This window comes from Carassius auratus, unplaced genomic scaffold (genome assembly GCF_003368295.1).
Source record: "Carassius auratus strain Wakin unplaced genomic scaffold, ASM336829v1 scaf_tig00216558, whole genome shotgun sequence".
Lineage (NCBI taxonomy): Eukaryota > Metazoa > Chordata > Actinopteri > Cypriniformes > Cyprinidae > Carassius > Carassius auratus.
This window is the reverse complement of record NW_020528631.1, coordinates 958689-978268: the sequence shown is the minus strand read 5'-3', so window position 1 is coordinate 978268 and position 19580 is coordinate 958689. Positions and strand designations below refer to the sequence as shown.

The following is a 19580-nucleotide window of genomic DNA, read 5'->3' as shown; positions in this document are numbered from 1 at the left end:
CAGATAAGGAAATTCCGCTCCATTTAACGTCACACAGAGCCATACTCGAAAAAAACTTTCCGAAACTTGTGACAAACTGGAAGGAGTATTTTTTTATTTTTGGAACAAAAATTCTCCTTCAAACATTCAAATTAATTTTTGAAACTTTGTCCATGTTTAGCATGGGAGTCCAACTCTTTAACAGTGTAAAAAACTCAGTATGCATGAAATAGCATTTCACTCCCCCTTTAAGCAAGCCCAGCCCAGGGGCTTGTTCTTCGTATGTGGATTACTCTGTTAGCTGGATTTTATTGTTGGCGATTTGACATGATCCAGGATGGTTAGGTTCTTCGAAGCTCATCCCAGAGCTGCTGTCATGGCAACAAGTCCGTTAACTCGAACCTGCTCGGAGCAGGCTTATTTCACATAAACAGGATTAGATTGTATCATTTTTAAATGAAGATGTTACTGAAAGTATGTCTCAACCGCTAATGTCTTATACGTGTACCTTATTAAACCAGGAAAAAATATTTTAAAACGAATAATTAAAATGTTGTATATCTATAATAATAGACACAAGCTGTTTTACTTGAGATATTTATTTAAGAGATTTATTTAAGAAGGAATAATTATCTCATGCTTTTATTGCAGTCATGCACACATTCTTGTTTGAAGCACCAAATTAGCCCGAGTTATAAGAATTAAAAGATCTGGGATCTGTCAGATTAACTCTGATATATAAAGTGAGGTACAAAGAATGGACTCCCAGGTAACAACAAATTACATAATGCATTACTTTCCCTGAAAAGTAACTACAATTAGTTGCTTTTTTCATAGAGTAACACAATATTGCGTTACTTTTAAAAGTAACTTTCCCCAACCCTACTCCTTAAATGTGTGCATGTGTGTGTGTGTGTGTGTGTGTGTGTGCATGTTTTCAGTGTGTGTGTCCACCCAGTTATTGAGTGCAGTTCGGAGAGGTTTGCACAAGCATACCACACATACAAGCTATTATTTTATTTTATTTTTTTTGTTTTCTTTCCGTCTGTTTTGTACCCCAAAGTCAAGACAGAAAACAGTGCTATAGGTCAAGCATATTAAACACCCACCCACTTTGATACAATCACACCACTCTCTTGCTCTCTCTCTCTCTCTTTCTATCTTTCTTTTTTTTACTCTGGAGAATGCTCTGTAAATGATGCTGTTTTTATCATTTTGGGCTTCTGGTATTGTGTTTGTAGGTCATGCCAAGCAGATGGATTTAGAGGGAACAGGCTTTTGATTCAGGCCTTATAAGGACATGAAGTCAAATCTCACATTTACCATTTGCACTTGGCATCTCTCTTTCTCTCTCATTTTATCCACTCTCCCACCACAGCCAGGCACTTCACATGGATTATATAAGCCTCTCTGACACTTGTGCAAAAACTATTCCTGGTTTTATTTGGAGAAAAAATAAATAAAAAATAAAGCATTTGCCAAATTCTTAGCAATGTACTCCCGGAATTCTTGTTGGTTTCATATGCTTTAAAAAAAAGTTTTTGCTTACGACTTGAATATTTGGGAGTGCACATCTTATTAATCAAAATACTTTTTAAAAATAATTCTGATTAGGCTTTTTTTATTATTATTATTATGATAACAGGAGAGTTGTATTACCCTGACATTTTTGTCCTTATGCCCCAGTCGTCATGTCATTGACCCAAGCGTTTCTTCACTTTCATCAGTCTTCTGTAATTGCTCATCCAGTTGTGAATGCGGCCTGTCATTTGAAATCACACTCAGGTTAATTCCTCGGGAGGTGGGTGTGAGTGTTTTGCATGCTGCACTGTGTGTGTAATAGCTCATTGGAGAACACGTTGTTCAGGTCGGACTCAGGCGTTTTATTCAACATTCCTGTTAGAAAATACGAACATGAATAGAAAACATTCAGCTGCCAGTCTAATGTGCCAGTAGACAACAAAAAATAGATTCCAAAGATGTTACAAGTTTTTTCTTTTCTTCTCTTCTCTTTTCTCACCCCTCCACTCACTCTTCCCTCCCCCCTTAATTCTCTTGCACTCTTTCTTTCTCTCTCCTTCGTTCTCTCACGCACACACTCTGTTGTTCATGCCATCTTTTGAACCTCGTACCTCTTTGGGCGTCCCGAATTCCATGTGTTTAATTCGGGCATTCCTTCCCTTCACTCGCAGACAAAACAACAACAACAAAGAGAGAAAATTCTTTAGAGCGTGAGCTCCCTCCTTCTAATCACTCCCAGGAAATGGGCTTCTGTAAAGCAAGAGAGAAAGAAGGCAAAACAAGCTTTGGATGTATCGTATGGTGCTTCTGAGTATGTGGAAGTGATGGTTGTTTGTGCTCCAGTAGGTTTCGTGAGTTATAACTTTGCTTTAAAGTTTCGGTTAGTGTGTATTTTAGCTTGTGTATTTTTTAAAACTGGTTTCAGAATGTGATTCTTAGTATTGTTCCTGATAGGTTGGTTTATGTTTCAGCTCACATGTTGCTGGCACACTAAGCTGGGTTTGCTCATATCTGCATGTCCACATAATCTGCTTTTAGGCTTCTAGTTACTATCCAGATGGACACATTAGTGTACAGATAGTAATGAAAGTCTTTGGTTAAATTATTTTTCTGGTTCAATTATGCGTGGTTTTTGCAATGCTTATGGAAATGAAAACATGAAACACAAAGAGGAAAAAAAGACTTGTCTTTATCTTGTCGGTTAACGGTTGTTGGTTAGGAAAAATAACCGAAATTAACTTCCCTAGTCAGTAACTTCACAGTGCAAAGAATATAGAATAATAGTTACTGTATAATAAGTAACGTTGTATTTGCGTCCGAAAGTCGGACTCCAAATTTCATTCTAAGAATTATTTCGAGGTTAATATAGCAAATGAAAATTGTTCTGCTTACGGTAAATTTGGGAAGCTCCGCTAGTCTATTTTAGTTCTCTTCACTCCACAACAAAACATTTCAATTAACAGTATTTAGAAAAGAACAGGAATTAAAAATATAAGAAGCTATAGCCATATTAACGTCAAACCAAAACTAATTAATTTATGCTAAAATGAAACTCAAACCAACGTTGGGTCTCATTCAACACAAAATCAAATGTTTCAATTTTCGCGATGTATTTGAATGCCAAATGATTATAAAAAAAAGCTGTTTCGAAATGTCGAAATTGGGTTGCGCATCTATCTGTGCATGATGATGATGTCCAATGCCATCGGCGAGCAGAGCTTCGAAGTTAGGAATAATCAAAGGAAAGCCGCGGTCCTCCTCAGTTGGGCAGGAAAGGCTAAGCATGCTGGCGCTTGAGTGTCTAATACACATGCACCAACGGCGAGAATAAATAGGCTTCTTTTGCGCTGCGTCACCGGGCCTATTTGGTCTTAATCCAGCCATTGAGACTTGCCTATGATGAGTTCACAGATGAGTGGACATTTCACTCGCTGGCTTCAGCGTCATATTTGTGGGGTTCGTGCTGGGTGGGGTGGGGTTGAGCATTGTGAGCTGGAATGTGTGTGTTGTTGTGTTTTGTTGTGCTGTTATTGACCGTGATATTTGCTCTGCTGATTTGGTTAATTTTGCTTTGATGTACTGGAGGACCCCCTCGAAAACTAGATGTTTCATCTTAAGGGGTTAATCCTCGCAATAAAGATATGTTAATAAATAAAATAAAATAATTTGCATATGCTGTACTGCAGGAATTCGTGATTGGTTGACAACAAATTTCATATATTAAACGGAACGATAAAATAACGTTATTAACCGGTTAATGGCCATTTAATTTTTTTTTTAAATCAACATTTTGTTCGTTTCCGGTTTTCGTTTTCGTTCCTTGAACCAGTTCAGAGCCCTGATTAATACTTTTATTTAGGAAGGACTAAATCAGAATATTTATATTAATCAGAAGTAATTAAATTTATGATGTTATAATGATATATAAAAAAGAAAAATTATATTCTTTTGAACTTTCTATTAGTCAAAAAAAACTAGAAAAAATATTAGTATGTTAGTAAAAACGGTTACATTTTAAAATATATTAAATTATTTTTTTGTTTTTATCGAATAAATGCAGCCTTGAATTTACAGACACGTTTGAATGGTTTTGTCAAACTTCTGGAGACAAAATTCTCCTAAATGTATTGCTAAGCAAACCCACTCCCATAGACATATAATTTTTTGTTTGCATAACTGACAGTATTGATGATATAGTTTTAATTGTATTAACCTAATTAAAGTCATGGACATTGAGTCAGTTGACATTTGTGCCACAGCAGATTGAGATGACTGATGATCGTAAGGTGATCAACTGATTTTTTTGGTGTGTCCGAAAGGAAGAGAAGAGGAAATATTGAAATGTGTGTAACAATGAAAATGAGTGAGACACACCAAAGCTTGAACTCAATACTTCATAGCTTCATGTAAAGGGAAGGAACAGTGGCGCCGGGTTTAAAGGAAGTCCCTCACAAAGGCTTTAGATGGACTCTGGGCCCGTATACAAACGAATAAACAGTTTCCTTCTTGCAAACTTACACACATTGTGAGCATTGTTACAGATTACATTAGCCATGAACCTGTGGTTATCTGGATATCTAAGTAAAAGAATAAAATGCACACACAATTTACTAGATGCATCCTTTTCCGAGTGTGTCAGTAATGATGATTCAGTTATTAGTACTGTAGATCCATAAACACACACATAACAAACAAACACATCACCATCTACAGTCTATTTCTCAGTTTCTCTGTGGACGGTAACCTTTGACCTTTGGCTCAGGAATGCTCAGGATTGTTTTGTTTTGCATTGTTGGCATTACATTTTCTTGTATCTTGTTCAAAACAATCTCATACTTCCCAAGTGCTTGTATGCGTGGCACAAAACTTTTGTTGCTAGGTTGTGTTCTTTGAGTCTGTACTTTGTCCATGTGCTTCTCCGTGGCATTTGAGGCAGCGATAACTGACATGAGTCTTTAGTCTTTTGGGGTTAATAATAAATATTAGTGAAGCTCATAGATTAAAACTCAGAACCCGGATGACATCTAGATTTTTAAGGTAATAGCTGGGGTTTTATTTAGGCAGTTCTGCTGTATTATATCCCGCTGTGCTGTAGGATAATCCAAAGGCAGCAAAAGCAGGTCACCTAAACAGAACAGACGTCTGAGTTATGTGTCATCCAGAGTGGAATCAGGAAATGTGAAGTGGACACGGCTTCACATTTACTATACTTTTCAGAAGTCTCTTATGCTCACCTAACCTGCATTTATTTGATAAAAAATACAGTAAAAACCATAATATTGTGGAGTTATATATATATATATATATATAATTGTTTTGTGACTTTAGTGATAAGATTAGCATGGAAACTTTATATAACTCCCTGCTTTATCACAGCCCAACCTTTAAACCTTACGTCATTGTTACACTTGTGAGCTAAGCACAATGAAATGCACGCATATCCATTTCCTTGAATGATTTGATCATCACTGTACCGCCTTTTTATTAATGTTGTAAAAACAGAAGGTGTCTGCATGTATTTGTGAAAAAGGGATTCAATTGGTATCATACTACAGTTGTTCGATTTTCAGGTGAGTGATTCATGATAGTGATTATCGACAGGATTTTCTTCAGGGCCCAGATTCTATATTTGATGCTTATTGTACAAAGAGTGTAAAAGAACATCCATTCAGTGAAGCACTGAAGTCACATCAGTTGTTAAATATTTATTAAAGAACTAATATATATATATATATATATATATATATAGAGAGAGAGAGAGAGAGAGAGAGAGAGAGAGAGAGAGAGAGAGAGAGAGAGATAGATATTAGTTTTTAAATTTTAAGAAGTTTTCTTAATGTTTCATGGGAAGCACAGCTTTTGATATTAACAACAAAAGCCTGTTATTTTACTATTTAAAAACTATGCATGTGGTTAGTTGCTTTTAATTATTAATTTTCCCCAGAATTGGCCCATTTTTAGGTCATGACATACTAGCTGAAAACCACTAGTTAATGATATAACAGACATTGTTTCATGCAGTTCCTTTCCTTTCCTTTCCTGTTCACACTGCCAAAACTAATAATGAGAAAGAATTAATCTATCTGATGTAATAATGTTTTTTTTTTTTTCGTAACAGGCAGACCTTCTCTTACAGCTGTAGTATGTGATATATAGACAGTTTTGTAGCCCTCTGGATTATTGTAAACTGCAATTATGCATGGTTTTCAGTAATGTGTCTGCTGTGCTCAATCTGCTGATCCCAAGGACAAATGCTTTAGAGGTTAGCTTAGCATCTTGAAATACACTGACACAGCATGCAGCGTTTCAGAAACGCCAGTGAGATTTTGTATCCCTGCTTTATAGGGACCTAAACGGGTATTCTCAGAAATGCACACTTAATCAAAAGACAATTGCAAACATGCACACAGTGAGTGTGTGAGTCTAGACTTCACTCGAAATCTCCACAGAAACTCAAATAACAGCATAAATTCTGCTCAAGTACCTGAGTTTATAACAAACATATGTAGCTGATCACTCTCTCTCTCTCTCTCTCTTGCTTGCTCGAGTCTTTCCTGTTTAAGTGTCTTTGTTGTGCTGAAATCGGTCCCGGGATTGTGCGTTGTTTGTATCTCCGGGGGGTCAGAGACTGCTGGGATGGATTTGTCTCTTTTCTAAATCAAAATTGACTAATGTGTTTGCTTGCTGTGACTCAGGAGGTATAAACCTCAAAATACTGATGTAAATAAAAATGTTTGTTGTTCAGTCTATCTGGCCTGTTGTCCAGGAGATGGAGGTAGGGATGAACCAGTGAGGCCTGTTCTAGCGCCTCACACACTCATTATTTCACTCCTTCATCTGCATTCAGATGGTCTGAGACGTCGTTGTCATAAAGAGTTGCTGTGGGTTGCATCTTGCTTTGGCTTTGACTGATAGACTGGCATTCTGACACCCCGAGCTTTCTAAACATATCTGCATTTTTTCCCTTTATGTTGCAATTATTCAACATGAAGACGTGCATATCATTAGTCACTAGTCACATATTCATGACTGTGAACACATTCTGTTTACAATGTCTACCATTGTAACATGTTTACATCTACACTGTCTTTATACAGTGTGTGCATACATATATGAGTAGAGAGCATATCTTGCACTCACACACCCACACACAAATATCTTACTTTTACTGCACACGTTTGTATACATTGGTTTTGATTTTAATAACTTTAGTCTACCGTACACGTGTCAGATTGGGAATTTGTATGTTCAGTCAATTGGATTGGATCGTGCGCACAAAAACACACATCAGGATATCAATAGATGGAGAAGAGTGTGTCCGTGATGTTCTAGTAGCTTGTTGGATATAAAATGGTAAAATACAGAGCAGTTAGTTCTGAGAAAAGCTGTAGGATCACTTGTTTGCAGATGCCACTCAGTTTGATATGTATTATCTAAAGCAATAACATTCAGATCATTTTAAGTGTGTCTTAAATGTCCTGATACTTTTTGAACCGACTGTATTTATATTCAGTAAAATTGGGCAATCTTTTTCTTATTTAGACTGAAGATGAACACCACATATTGGTATTTTGGCGTCATTTTTATGGTACTTAAAGGAGTCTTGTTTTTTTTTTTTTTTTTTACATTTATTTCACTTTTGTGAAAGACCAAACAAATCTGAATTTAACATGCATTTATGTTAAACACACTAGACTGTCTTTTCTCACCAGTGTCTTTTTCTAGCCCTGCTGTTGGCTTGGCAGTTCAGAAGTACAGCTCCACTAAAGCAGCAGGCTTCCTCTCCTTACTTTTCCATTTCTCCAAATGCGGTGAAGAGAGGGAGAAGAAAATGACATGACTGCACAGGAAACAACAAACTGAACATTATAGGCTGGTTTTTGCTTTCATGGAAAAATGTAAAAAATTGCTGCTTCAAGATTCAGGTTGCCACTATTTTGTGGTTTGTCAGTTTCTGCCAGAACTGCACAAGTTCAGAGGAGGCCAAACACACACTCATCATCATCTCTCTTCCTTGCTCTCTGTCTCTCTCTCTTTCTCTTTTCAATTCAGGATACGGACTTGGCATTACTTTTAACTGTACAATATTGACAAAGCACTCAGTCAGTACAGGATCGCCATTGTTAATGCTTAACACTGATGTGTAGAAGAGAAATTAACCATTTAATGTGTCAAGAGCGGAAAAGATGGTTAGCGATCTGATGTTTAGAAAAGTTGATGTGATGCACTGACTTTCAGTAAAAGTGAAGATACACACGGTCCACATATGATGATATTTGGTCACATATGATCTCCTTTTATATAACGTAGTCAATTTGTGAAGAAATTCATGTGATCTAAATCATTTCACTATTGTGAGTGGTTTCCGTCCACATACAGAATGCAAATGAATTTATTCCTTTTGAAAGTAGAATGATGTTTTTTTTTCTTTTTACAATAGACCAACATTTTATATTTACGTTATGTATTCACAATTAAGTTTTATTTTTTTATTTTATTTTTTCTTGTATCTTGATATTTGTCTCAGTTGGGGCAGTGTGGCTTTAAACCTCACCTTGTAGTGATCACAAATAATTTTTCATCTGCAAGCCTTGTTTATAAAAGGTGCACTCCCTCTTGTCTTGTTGTTTGTGATTGCCATTATTTCTGGCATTGATGGATCATTAAGGGATGTTTATAAAGAATGAAGAGCTTCAGGCTGGCCAACCAAACTGATGTCAAGTGCAGAGGAAAGTCTTTTCCCCCCTTTCCTACGGGGGAACAGAATGTTTAGGAGGCCAACAGATCGCTTTGCGTGGCTAGGACTAATGATATGGTGCATGATTGCATGTGTGGTGATCTTGAGGAAGAAAGAGAAAGTATGTGCATGAGACTAGAAGCTAAGAAGTAAGAGAAAGAAGTATTTCCTTTGCATTCAGGTACTTTACCATGCCTTTAGTTTCTGTGCTGTTTTTTCTTAAGGGTCTTTTTCATTTCTTTCTCACAACTATAGTTGCCTTGAGAAATTTGAGAACTTTTACTTGTCATGCAAAATGTCTTCTCATGTATTCTAGATTGAGGTCTGAAGACATTACATGATGAGACATTTCATTTTATGCTCATTGTTTGCACCTTAATCTGCGGTGCAAGGCAAAATTTATATATAGCAAAATTTTAGCCCAGCTGCATGGGAGCGAGTGTGTTAACACATTACACATTCTCATAAATTCTTTATAAGAAACTTTATAAACTTTGTTTGGTCTTACAATTTATATTTCACAATTCATCGTACTTTTATTCTGACTTATGTTAATCACAAGTTTTGCTAGGATTCTGTGATAGCCGCCTCTCACTCGCACGTCACCACTATTGATTTTTTTTTATTTTCATTAGTAATCATTACATGATTTTAGATTACATTTTCATTACATAGTTAAAAATGGGGTCAAAGGTTAAGTCATAAACTTAACCCATACTATGCATGCCTAAAAGTGTTAACCCTCGTTGCATGCGTCCTTGTGTAGACCACTGCGTTTATTTATAATTAGAATGAATTACTGTTGTGGCACACTCGTAATAACTGTATTAAAAATTGTAACAATAAATTTCTAATTTGTTATGGACTGGATAGGGATTTAAACCTTGATGGGGAGGTTGGAAACCAGTCCATGCGCCTGTAGTTTGCTTTTGTGTGCTTAAGAATCATTGTGTGTGTAATCCTGACCTTAGAATCCCCTTCACTGAGGGATCTTGCCAAAGTGATTATGAATGTCATGTGTCATGGAAATCTGTCTTAGTTGTGCTGGATCTCCTTCCTGCTTGGCTGGTACATTTACTGGATGACTCGTTTCCTGTCCAAACCCCGGGATACTGCTGCCTGTGCCTCGCACACCATAAAATTATGGGATTATAACAGAATTATTGCAATCCACACACATCAGCTCATTCATTTGGGCCCGTCTCCATCTTGGTGGGCCTGCCAGTCGAACGGTCATACTAAAATGCATTTAGATAAAGTTGTATAAAATGTTATTACCTCTTGACTTGCTGTTACTGTGAAGGTTTGGGGTTTTACCAAACAACTGACAACTAACAGACAACTGCTATTAAGACATTTTGCATTAGAATTAATGAGTCATTTTGAATATACATGAGATTTTAATTGGTAAAGCAGTAAATTAGTAAGAGGTAGTAGCTCACAGCATCAAATTTATAATTATGGGGTGGCTGTCTCTATGAATATTGCAATAGAGACAGGCACATGGATAGAGGGCAATATCAGAGAGTCATGCTGCTGTCAGCAAAAGTTCAGTAAGAAATCGATGCCGCAGTTATCATATGTTTTGATGAGGGCCAGAAAAGCAATGCATGTCCCTTCTCCTTTGTCATCTTCTTCCCCCTTCCAGGGTCTTCCTTATCTTAGTGGCCTAATCTTTCCATTGGCTTATTAATGTGTGTTTTGACATTTTTAATAATCACAAAAATTGGTTAAGTTGAAGGTTAAAACTGATGGTTTATAAATGTAAAATCATGCACAGATGTAGTATGCATTCAAGTTTGTTTGATGTGGTTACGCAAACCAAGTTTAAACCAGTTTAACTGTAAAATTTAGAAACATCTTGGCAATTACAGACATTTCATGTTTTTGTTTTATAAGAGGCACTCAAGTTTTCTGTTCTTTTCTTTTTTCTTACAGGTGATCAAAACTCACTTGGATCACCATTGATATCAGAGTCAAGGAATAAAAAAGTATTCAAAACTTTCACCTGATGGTAGGAGGAAAAGATAGGGACCTGTCCTTTTTTATTTCATCTTAAGTTCCCAGAACCATTTAGAAAACACCACCAGACAAATGTGTACCCCTCCATCAAACAATCATAAAGACCTCACAGTGGATTAACATCAGAGAGAAAAAATGACAGACACAACAAATCGCCATCTGAGACACAAGTTGCAGAGTTTAGCAAGACGTCTGGATGAGCTTGAAGAGGCCAGAGGCAAACTACAGAAAGCTGAGGATGAACTTCTTGACATTCAGGACAAAATCATTCAGGCTGAAGGGAGTAATTCCTCACTGCTCACCGATGTGGAGGCATTGCGGAAAAGATTGCTCAAAATTGAAGGCAAAGATGAAGAGGTCAGGAAAGCGGAGGATCTTTGTCGTGAGGTTAGGGAGAAATTAGATCAGGAAGAGACAATGACCAGGGATCTTAAAGTAGAGATTGAGCGTCTTCAGCGCAGAATGACTGAACTTGAGAAGCTTGAAGAGGCATTTGGTAAAAGCAAGTCAGACTGTACGCAGTTGTGCCTTAGTCTTAATGAGGAAAAAAACCTGACCAAAAAGCTTGCATCAGAGCTTGATGCCTTGAAGGCCCGTGTCAAGGAAGTGGATACCTCTGAAGCTCGACTAGACAGGGCAGAAAAATCCCTTACTGGAGAGATGGAGAAGCTAAAGAGTCTCACTCAGATGTTTGTGACTGAACGCAAAAGATTTCTGGAAAGGCAGAGAGAGGATGAGAAAATCATTCACAAGCTGACTGAGAAACTTGAACGTCAGGAAAACAAACTAGGCCAAGCAGACCACAGTCGGATTGATTCTAGAGATCTTCGAATTGAGGATGAGTTCTCAGCTAGCCTTACATCCAAACTGGCCAGGAAGAAGAGTTTTGACTACTTGAAGCATCCAGATGACCTACATTTAAGAAATAAGTCAGAGAACGAGAAAAATAGCTTTGAGGGGCAAGAAGATAATAAGGTTAAAGACCTCAGCCAGGAAGTGGAAAGATTGAAGAATCGTTTGAAGCAGATGGAGTTAGTGGAGGAGGATTTGAAGAACATGGAATCCAAGAATGCTGAACTGATGGAAAAGTACCAGCAGGAGAGGAACCACAGTCAAGCCCTCCACAACCAGGTTGAGCAGATGAAAATGCAGCTCAATGGTTGCAACAGTAGTAATGGAAACTCTGCAGTTACCAGCACTACAGTGGTCGTGGAGAATGGCAAGGCAGAAAACGAAGAGATCCCTGTGCGAAGCTTCAGACAGGAGAAACCTAAATTACTTAACAGGAGTCCTGCTGCTTCTGAACCAGTCACCTCCAAGTACAAAAGCAGAGAGGTATCTCCTCAGCAGAGGCGAGAAACTAAGCAGAGGAACAAAGACCTTTGTCACTCTACAGAAAGCTCCCCAAAGACTGTACGAAGGACTCTTAGTCCAGCACATAATGTTAGGAAAGGTATAAAGACTAATTCTGATAATGGGACAAAAGATGGAAAGAAAGATGAAAAAATTGGAAGTGCCTTATCAAGTGCTCTCAATGAAAGCAAGAAAGTTTCAGTCCTTAGTCGCTATCCTCCAGCTGCTAATGACCAAAAGTCTTGTAAGCCACCGGTCAAGCAAAATGACAGTGATCGCAATAAGAGTCGAACAGAGAAGTTGTTCAAGTACCCTGGAAGCGATAGTGAATCAAACACATGTGATGGGTCACTCATGAATTCAGCCAGTGCTGGTATCATTGCTTCACCTGAGAAAGGACTAACCGAACCTGAGAGTTTAGATCAGGATGCTTCTGCAATGTTGAGTCTCTCCAAGGCCAATGGATCCTATACTGCTTACAGATCCCATGTATCTCAATCTTTTCAGAGTGATCATGGTTCTGATGGTCACTCCTCAGCCTCGGAAACGGAATATATTGGTTCCATGCAATTGCCTGGTGAGCAAAATGACCCCCTGATGTCAAGTACAAGTGGTAGAAAATCGTCAAAGTACACTAGATACTCACAGCTGCAAGAATCTTACTCCGATAGTTCCTCAAAGGGCCGTTTCAGTGAGGAGCAACACAGGCCTCTTACAGTGGAAGGGGATACCCCGGAAACTAAGCATACTACCTCAGGTATTGAAGTCCGCAGGGTATGCAGCCCTCGTGAAGCCCTCCAGTCAAAAGCTGTCATCAAACAAGCCATTGTTGAGATTGACAGAAAGGAAGTGATGTCAGGGGGAATCCCTGAGCATTTGACCACTAGCGGGAAACCCAAGATATCCACAAAGCCAGTATTGACTAGTAAGAAGACCAGCAGTATCACCTTCTATCCCAATGACCCCTGCTCCTCTCGAACAAGCAGTCGGAGCAGTAGTTTATCAAGCGAGCCCCCTTTTAAGGAAAGACACACTTCCACAAGTAATATTGTGATCAGTCCCAGTAGTGAGCACAGAGGTAGCATCTCTATACCTTATGAAATATCCATCCCTAAGAGTGAGATCACTCTACGTCAAGGTGAGAATGATACTGACTTTTCTGAACCTCACGGTTACCTTGAGACTGCTCCCGTGGAGCCAGCCCTCCTATCTCAAAGCAGTTTCAGCCTCCAATCTTCAGAAACTTCAGACTTGAACAATGACATTGAGTCTGGGTTTGAGAGCAGCAGTAGCAGCACCACCCTAACCAATTGGAAAGTCCACCACAACCACCACTCATATGATGACATTTTGCAAGAAAAGAGAAACGTCACTGTCAGGAGCACTTGGAGGAGCCGTGGGACAGCTTCTGGGGATGAATCTGCTCAAGCACCAAGACAAGATGGCTCAGAGGATGAGGGTGAGTCTGCAACCACCTGGAGAGCATACAGGGCAACTGCAGTGTTGGACACTCCCTCAAACTCCAGCACTGTTGCTAAATGTGGTAATAAACCCAGCCCAGTTGAAGTATACATGCGTAGAATCAACAATGCAGCACCAGCGGTCCATGATCTGGGACGACGGAATAAGAAGACTCCTTCACCAGAGAGGGCTATTGCACATGAGCCTGTTAGTGCTCAGCAACTTCAACCAAGAGGCCGTAAACACCCCATGGTGAGTACTTACTTTTTACTTTTTGACAATATAAAGATGAAGATTCCATTCACAAACTGGACAAGCATAGCCATGCTAACTTTATTTGAAAAAAAAAAAGATCAATTAATAAACGTATTTAACCTCTAAATGTTTTTTTATACATTCGTTTAACCTTTGGCACCTCATTGTATCTATCTCTTTACTACTATAGTACAAAATAAAGATGAATGGGCACCAAAAGGTATATTAAAAGATAGCCTACAGTACAACTTACTGAAATGTCTCATGTAATTGCGCATTCAGTATTCAGTAGGATTGAGTACTGAAACTCGGTGCCATGGTACCTATGGAACCGGTATGCACCAAACCGAATCAGAACGCAGATTTCGGTGCCTGTTAAATGTCTGAGAGATTGATTTAAAGATTTGTCCTGGTTCTCTGAAATGTACACAAGAAGCATGGGAGTAGCTAGTCTTTTTTTAGCAGGGCTATAGCATCTAGCTCCATACACAAAATTGTACACAAAATTGTACACAAAATTGCTCTCATTTTAACTAAATTATCAGAGTATTAAACAATGACCCAGATAAGGAAATACATTTATAAGCCTTAAAGTAAGGGAAGTTTGGGAAATGAGAGCATGCAAGGAGTGTGTGAAAGCTACGGATTTATTTAAAATATTTGTAATGTTCTTTAATGTTATCCATAGTTTTTTTAATGGCCTTTTTTTTTTTTTTTTGAAGTATCGGTTTAGGCACCGTTTTAAAAGTATCGAAATGGCACCGGTATCAGATAAAACCCAAACGATATCCCTAGTATTCAGTAAACAATGCCACCTCAGGCTCAGAATAACCATGTGGTGTCCGTAAACTTGTCAGCTAGAAAAGCATGTTGCTGAATATATGTGAAACATTTACATCATATATGAAAACATTCATAGGATGCATTGAGGAGTAGTCCAAGCTACAAGCTTTTTTTTTTTTTTTTTTTTTGGTTGTTTTTGTCTGGACTCTGTAGCATTGATTTAATTTTCAGGTTTATTTTGTATTCTCATCATGATATTTGCCATTTTGTTAGTATGAATGCACTTCTTGCAAATTGTAACTTTTTTACTGTAAGAGATTTGCTCAGTCCACTGATGGTCGGTTTTCACCATATGGTCTGTTTTGATCACTGAAGATAAAGGTAATCAGGAGTATAAAATATCCTGCTACAACTGAGGTTAGGTCAGCATTATGCTTCTGAAATTCATCTGATTGTCCAAATCTTGTTGGTTTATTCTTTTGGTATTCCTCCCAAAGTCTATGCACATATTTTGTGCTACCATTTTTAATTAATATTATTTATTATTATTTGTAATATTAATTCTTATTACTGTTCCTTAGCCATGTTAAACACTTTATAAAATTTTGTTTGATTTGGAAGTCTTTCTGTTCCTATTCTGCTGTGAAGGTGAAGAGGACATATTTTGTAAGCATAGGGTATTTTTGGATCATCCTCTGTTTGCTGGGGGGGAAAAAGACCCTTGAGGTATCTCTTCTCTTGTTTTTCTTGATATGGAATCCTTACCAGAAAATAGTTTTCCAATTGTTATAGCCAGTCTATATTGTCATTTGAATACATCATAGGTACGTGCAATAGTAAGCTGAAGTGTGAATAAATAAACAAAACTCTTACTCTTTATATTAGTATTTTAAACCTGCTTTTTACTTGACTTCACTATCTGCAGAGAATGGAACTTTATGATCAGACTGAAGTCTTCAAGTTAATATTTTTTCTTTCTCTTTAGAGTGGTGTAAAACCACATGAATGGCAAAAATTATGTGGATAGTGGACACCCCAAAATTAATGTCTACAGCCTATTACTACCAGGATGATAAAAATCAAGCATCAAGTGTGCGTGTGGTCTTTGGTTATCAAAAGATTTGGTCATGCAGTATACACAAATTTATGGTAATCACTTAAAAAAATTAAAGCTTTAAATGGAATATGACATAAATAATGACATATTAAAAAAATATATATATATATATGTCTGTGTAAGATATCGATAGATGTAAAGGGTGTTGAAAGGAGGACAGGTCAGAGGTCATGCCTTTGTTTTTAGCAAAACTGTTAGTCAGGTCAACTGGCAGTTTTTGTCTCAGCAGTTAAACCAAATTGAGTCTGGCGTCATCCCAGCAGTCAAAACAAAACTGGGAAAGCAGGCCCTTTTCACTAGCTTTTTCATTTACTGAGAGTACAAATAAAAGAATAGAGCTGTATCCTATCGGCGCAGCAATGACCATCATCCTTTCATTTAACAACTCAAACAGCCCAACCCACAAATTTACCCACAAAGACCTAATTAAATCACTGAGATGGCCTTCAAACATGGCCCCTTCCTGGCACACGACTTCAAAAACAAAAACTGCCCCTTTTTCTTCAATCTCTCTGTCTCACGTTCTATTTCATGCCATGTTTGTTTTCTTTGTCTGTTGCTCTGATGGATTGCAAATGCCTGTTCATTTATCTGAGAAGGCTGAAAGATTTATGCTCAAGTGAATTCTAGCACTTGCATAACCAGAGGTCAGATCATTTGTCTTACTCTCTTCTCCCTATCACTCTGTGAAAGTTCGCTTTCTGTGTACTACAGATGGTTCCTCATGCTGTCATTGCGGCTGTAAGTTAATATACTGCTATTGTGATCCCACAATCATTCATTTGCTCTTATTTCTCTCTGTCGGGGATTCTCTGTCATTAATCTTTTATCTCTTTCAGCTTTAAAGCGTCATTCCATCTGTATAAGTAAATATGATTTGTTCCATAAACCTTTAAAATTGAAAGTAAAAAAAAAAAAAAAACTTTTGAGTGAAGATATGTTTGAACATATATATATATTCAGTTTGAAAGTCTGAGTCTGCGAAAAGAGTAAAACAATAAAATCTTTACATTAAATTAATGAGAATAGTAGCATAAATAGGCAATGGTTATAGTGAAAGAAGCAGCTACATGTTCTCAGTCTAGCAGGCTTCAACAACTGATTGAAAACAATCTCCATCCATTCCCACTCAATCTGGAGTCCATTAGGAATGATTTATCTAATCAGTCATGGTCAGGCATGCATTCAACTTTATCTCCAACTCACTTTATTTTTATTTCATTTTTACAAGTTATTACGAGTTGCAGTTTTAAAACTCCTCAGACTTCAGCTAGTAAAGAAGAAGATCTTTACAAGTGAATTGCGGTCAGCTGTGGATGCTGTATTGAATTGGTAATTCCATTATTTCTTTTAATTTCTCTGTATCACATCACACTATTTTATCCGTGTATCTACAGTGGAATAGCTTGACCATGGATGTCTTTATTTAAACCTTTAGATGGATTTCCAGACTGTCTTATATTAGATCAATACCACAGTGATTAGAGGGCGCTTTGATCCATCCATCAATGATGTGGTGTCATTGTGCTGACAGGGGCAGAGGTTCTTTCTCCTTCATTATTAATGAAGGTACACATCCAGGAGTGTCCTCACAGATCACGGTCATCTGTTTCATGTCTGTGACACAAAGCCTATGTAAGTCAAATATATGTGCTAAAGTCATTAATACTCCTGCTGCGAGTAATAAGTAATCCTGGTTGACCATACGTCATGTTATGTTTAGAGCTAGTATGACTTTTCTTCCCTGCGTATAAAAATACTCAAATCTGGAGCGATTTTGATCACAGGTTTATGTTGTTTTTTATTTTTATTATTTTTATTATTATTTCTGGACGTTAATATGGGACAGTTGTGCTTAGAAAGGCAACCATTAGCTGCTTGCTAATATAACACTTTGCTTATATGTTAGCACTTTGGTTAATGACATCGTATAGTGTGATTATATTGATTTTTTTTTTTTTTTTTTTTTTTTTTTTGGGTGTCCTTTACTTTGGATGTGCTTCTGTCTTGTTTAATGTTTCTTAATGAAGAAACTTCTAACTAAGTGAAGAAAAAAGGAACATTAAAAAGAGTTGGTTATTTATTTTTTATAATTTGCAGTGTTCATAAAATTATCACTTTCAGAAATTGAATGTGATATTTGAATTTTTTTTTTAAAGCTAGCATTTCAAAATGTTTTTTAATAGGCCACATGTTCTACTCTTGGCACTTAGCACACTTGATCTGTGTTAGTCAATTTTTTTTCCCTAGTAATAATAATAATAAAGATATCTAGACCTTTTCCATTTCAGGACAATCACTACTTATATTCAGATATTGGGCTTTGTACTTCCTTTAACGTGGATTTACATGGAACCCATTCTGTCATGACACTTTCTGTAAGATTGTGCTTGGGTCATTTCCACCCATTGCCCCTTCCTGTGTGACACAGGAAGTTACAAGTTTGTGCCTCCCCATTTGGCAGCCAATGCATCGTAACTGGTTTCCTGTACACCCACCTCTTGTATCCCAGCAGGACTCAAGCCCTATTATGGACAATTAGCATCTGTCTGCTGTGTACGAAATTCCACAGCAGTGTGTGGCATATCCTGCTGCCTCATTTGAGAACTTTTTATAACTGACGTCATAAACCATTTGGTTGGCTGTGTAAAGTCTCCACCTTCATGGTAAAGATCCGAGACAATAGTCTTTCTATATTAGGACTTTTTCTGCGTTCTGAGCAATTTCTCTCCTCTGACATGTCTGATAAGTGTTTGGTCTGTAAAAAAAACGTATTCTATCCGACTTTGGAATTGATAATAAAGATTTTAGTTAAACATCTAATGTTTAAAATAGTTATCCTAAGGTCCTTGCTGTGTGTTCTTGATATCAGGGAATTAAAGAAAGTCATACAAAAAGTCTGGGAAATTTCTTATGGAAATGCTTTTATTTTGTACACATGAAAATGCTCTTTGTTAGTCCTTGAGTCTCTATAAAATGAATCTTGCAATAATCACAATTGAGTAGAAAAGTTATTAGTTATTACTGTAACTAATTCATGGCATTTCTATATCTGCTTAAAATGCCAGTTACATCTTGCCATTCAGATAAAGGAATGTTATGTCCACTGTATTCCCCAATCAGAATCAGAATCAGCTTTATTCACCAGGTGTGTGCAAACACACAAGGAATTTGTTGTGGGTTTGTTAAGGTGCTCCTGGTACATTCAAACAAACATCTGACATGAGAACAAAAATAAAAATTCATTTAGCAAGACTTAGTAATAAATAATGTGTATGAATCTGGAACAGTAGATTGATTTATGTACAGATTTGTTAGGCATTTTTACTCTATATAGAATTGTATAAATAATAAAGATATATTGCATATAATAGAACAATGTTCAGGCAATTGTGTGATTGTGACAGGCCTATGACTTTTCCGAACATTACAGAATTTGGTGAATAAATAAATCATTTGAAATCATAAGTATACTTTATCACATTTGTATGTTTGTTCTCCTCCCAGTCTACAGATGATCAAGAAAGCGCTCTGTCTTCATTGCGAAGGCAGCCCGCGGGTGATGTGGACCCGTACGATAGGTCTGGGAGCCGTGGAGTGTGGCTTAGGAGGAACCCCAGAGCTGATGCAAGCCGGTCGTGGTCAAATCGCCATCTGGACAACTGACACAGATTTTCCTAATAAGAGGTACATGTTTTCTTATAACCTTATTCAGCTAAACGTTTCTAACGCTACACCCCATAGAGGATTCTGGGTTATGCTTAATTAAAGCATGCTAGAAGCTAATTACTCAAATGTAAATGAGTCCTAACCTAAAGTATCCTCATGTGTTTTATTGCCTTAGTTCTTACA

General features: G+C 37.4%; 1 protein-coding gene across 3 annotated transcripts in view; it reads left to right on the top strand.

Moving 5' to 3' along the window:
* The window catches only part of LOC113098445 (leucine zipper protein 1-like), a 43629-nt gene that overhangs the window by 17800 nt on the left and 6249 nt on the right, over positions 1-19580 (top strand). For 2 of the 3 annotated variants that reach the window (XM_026263525.1, XM_026263527.1), the window contains exons 2-3: positions 10676-13825; positions 19236-19415. In XM_026263525.1, the coding sequence (XP_026119310.1) occupies positions 10895-13825; positions 19236-19394 (3090 nt within the window). In that variant the 5' untranslated portion in view covers positions 10676-10894 and the 3' untranslated portion in view covers positions 19395-19415. Of the gene's footprint in view, positions 1-2257; positions 2343-10675; positions 13826-19235; positions 19416-19580 lie in introns of those variants that run through there. The other variant, XM_026263528.1, reaches the window with a different exon arrangement.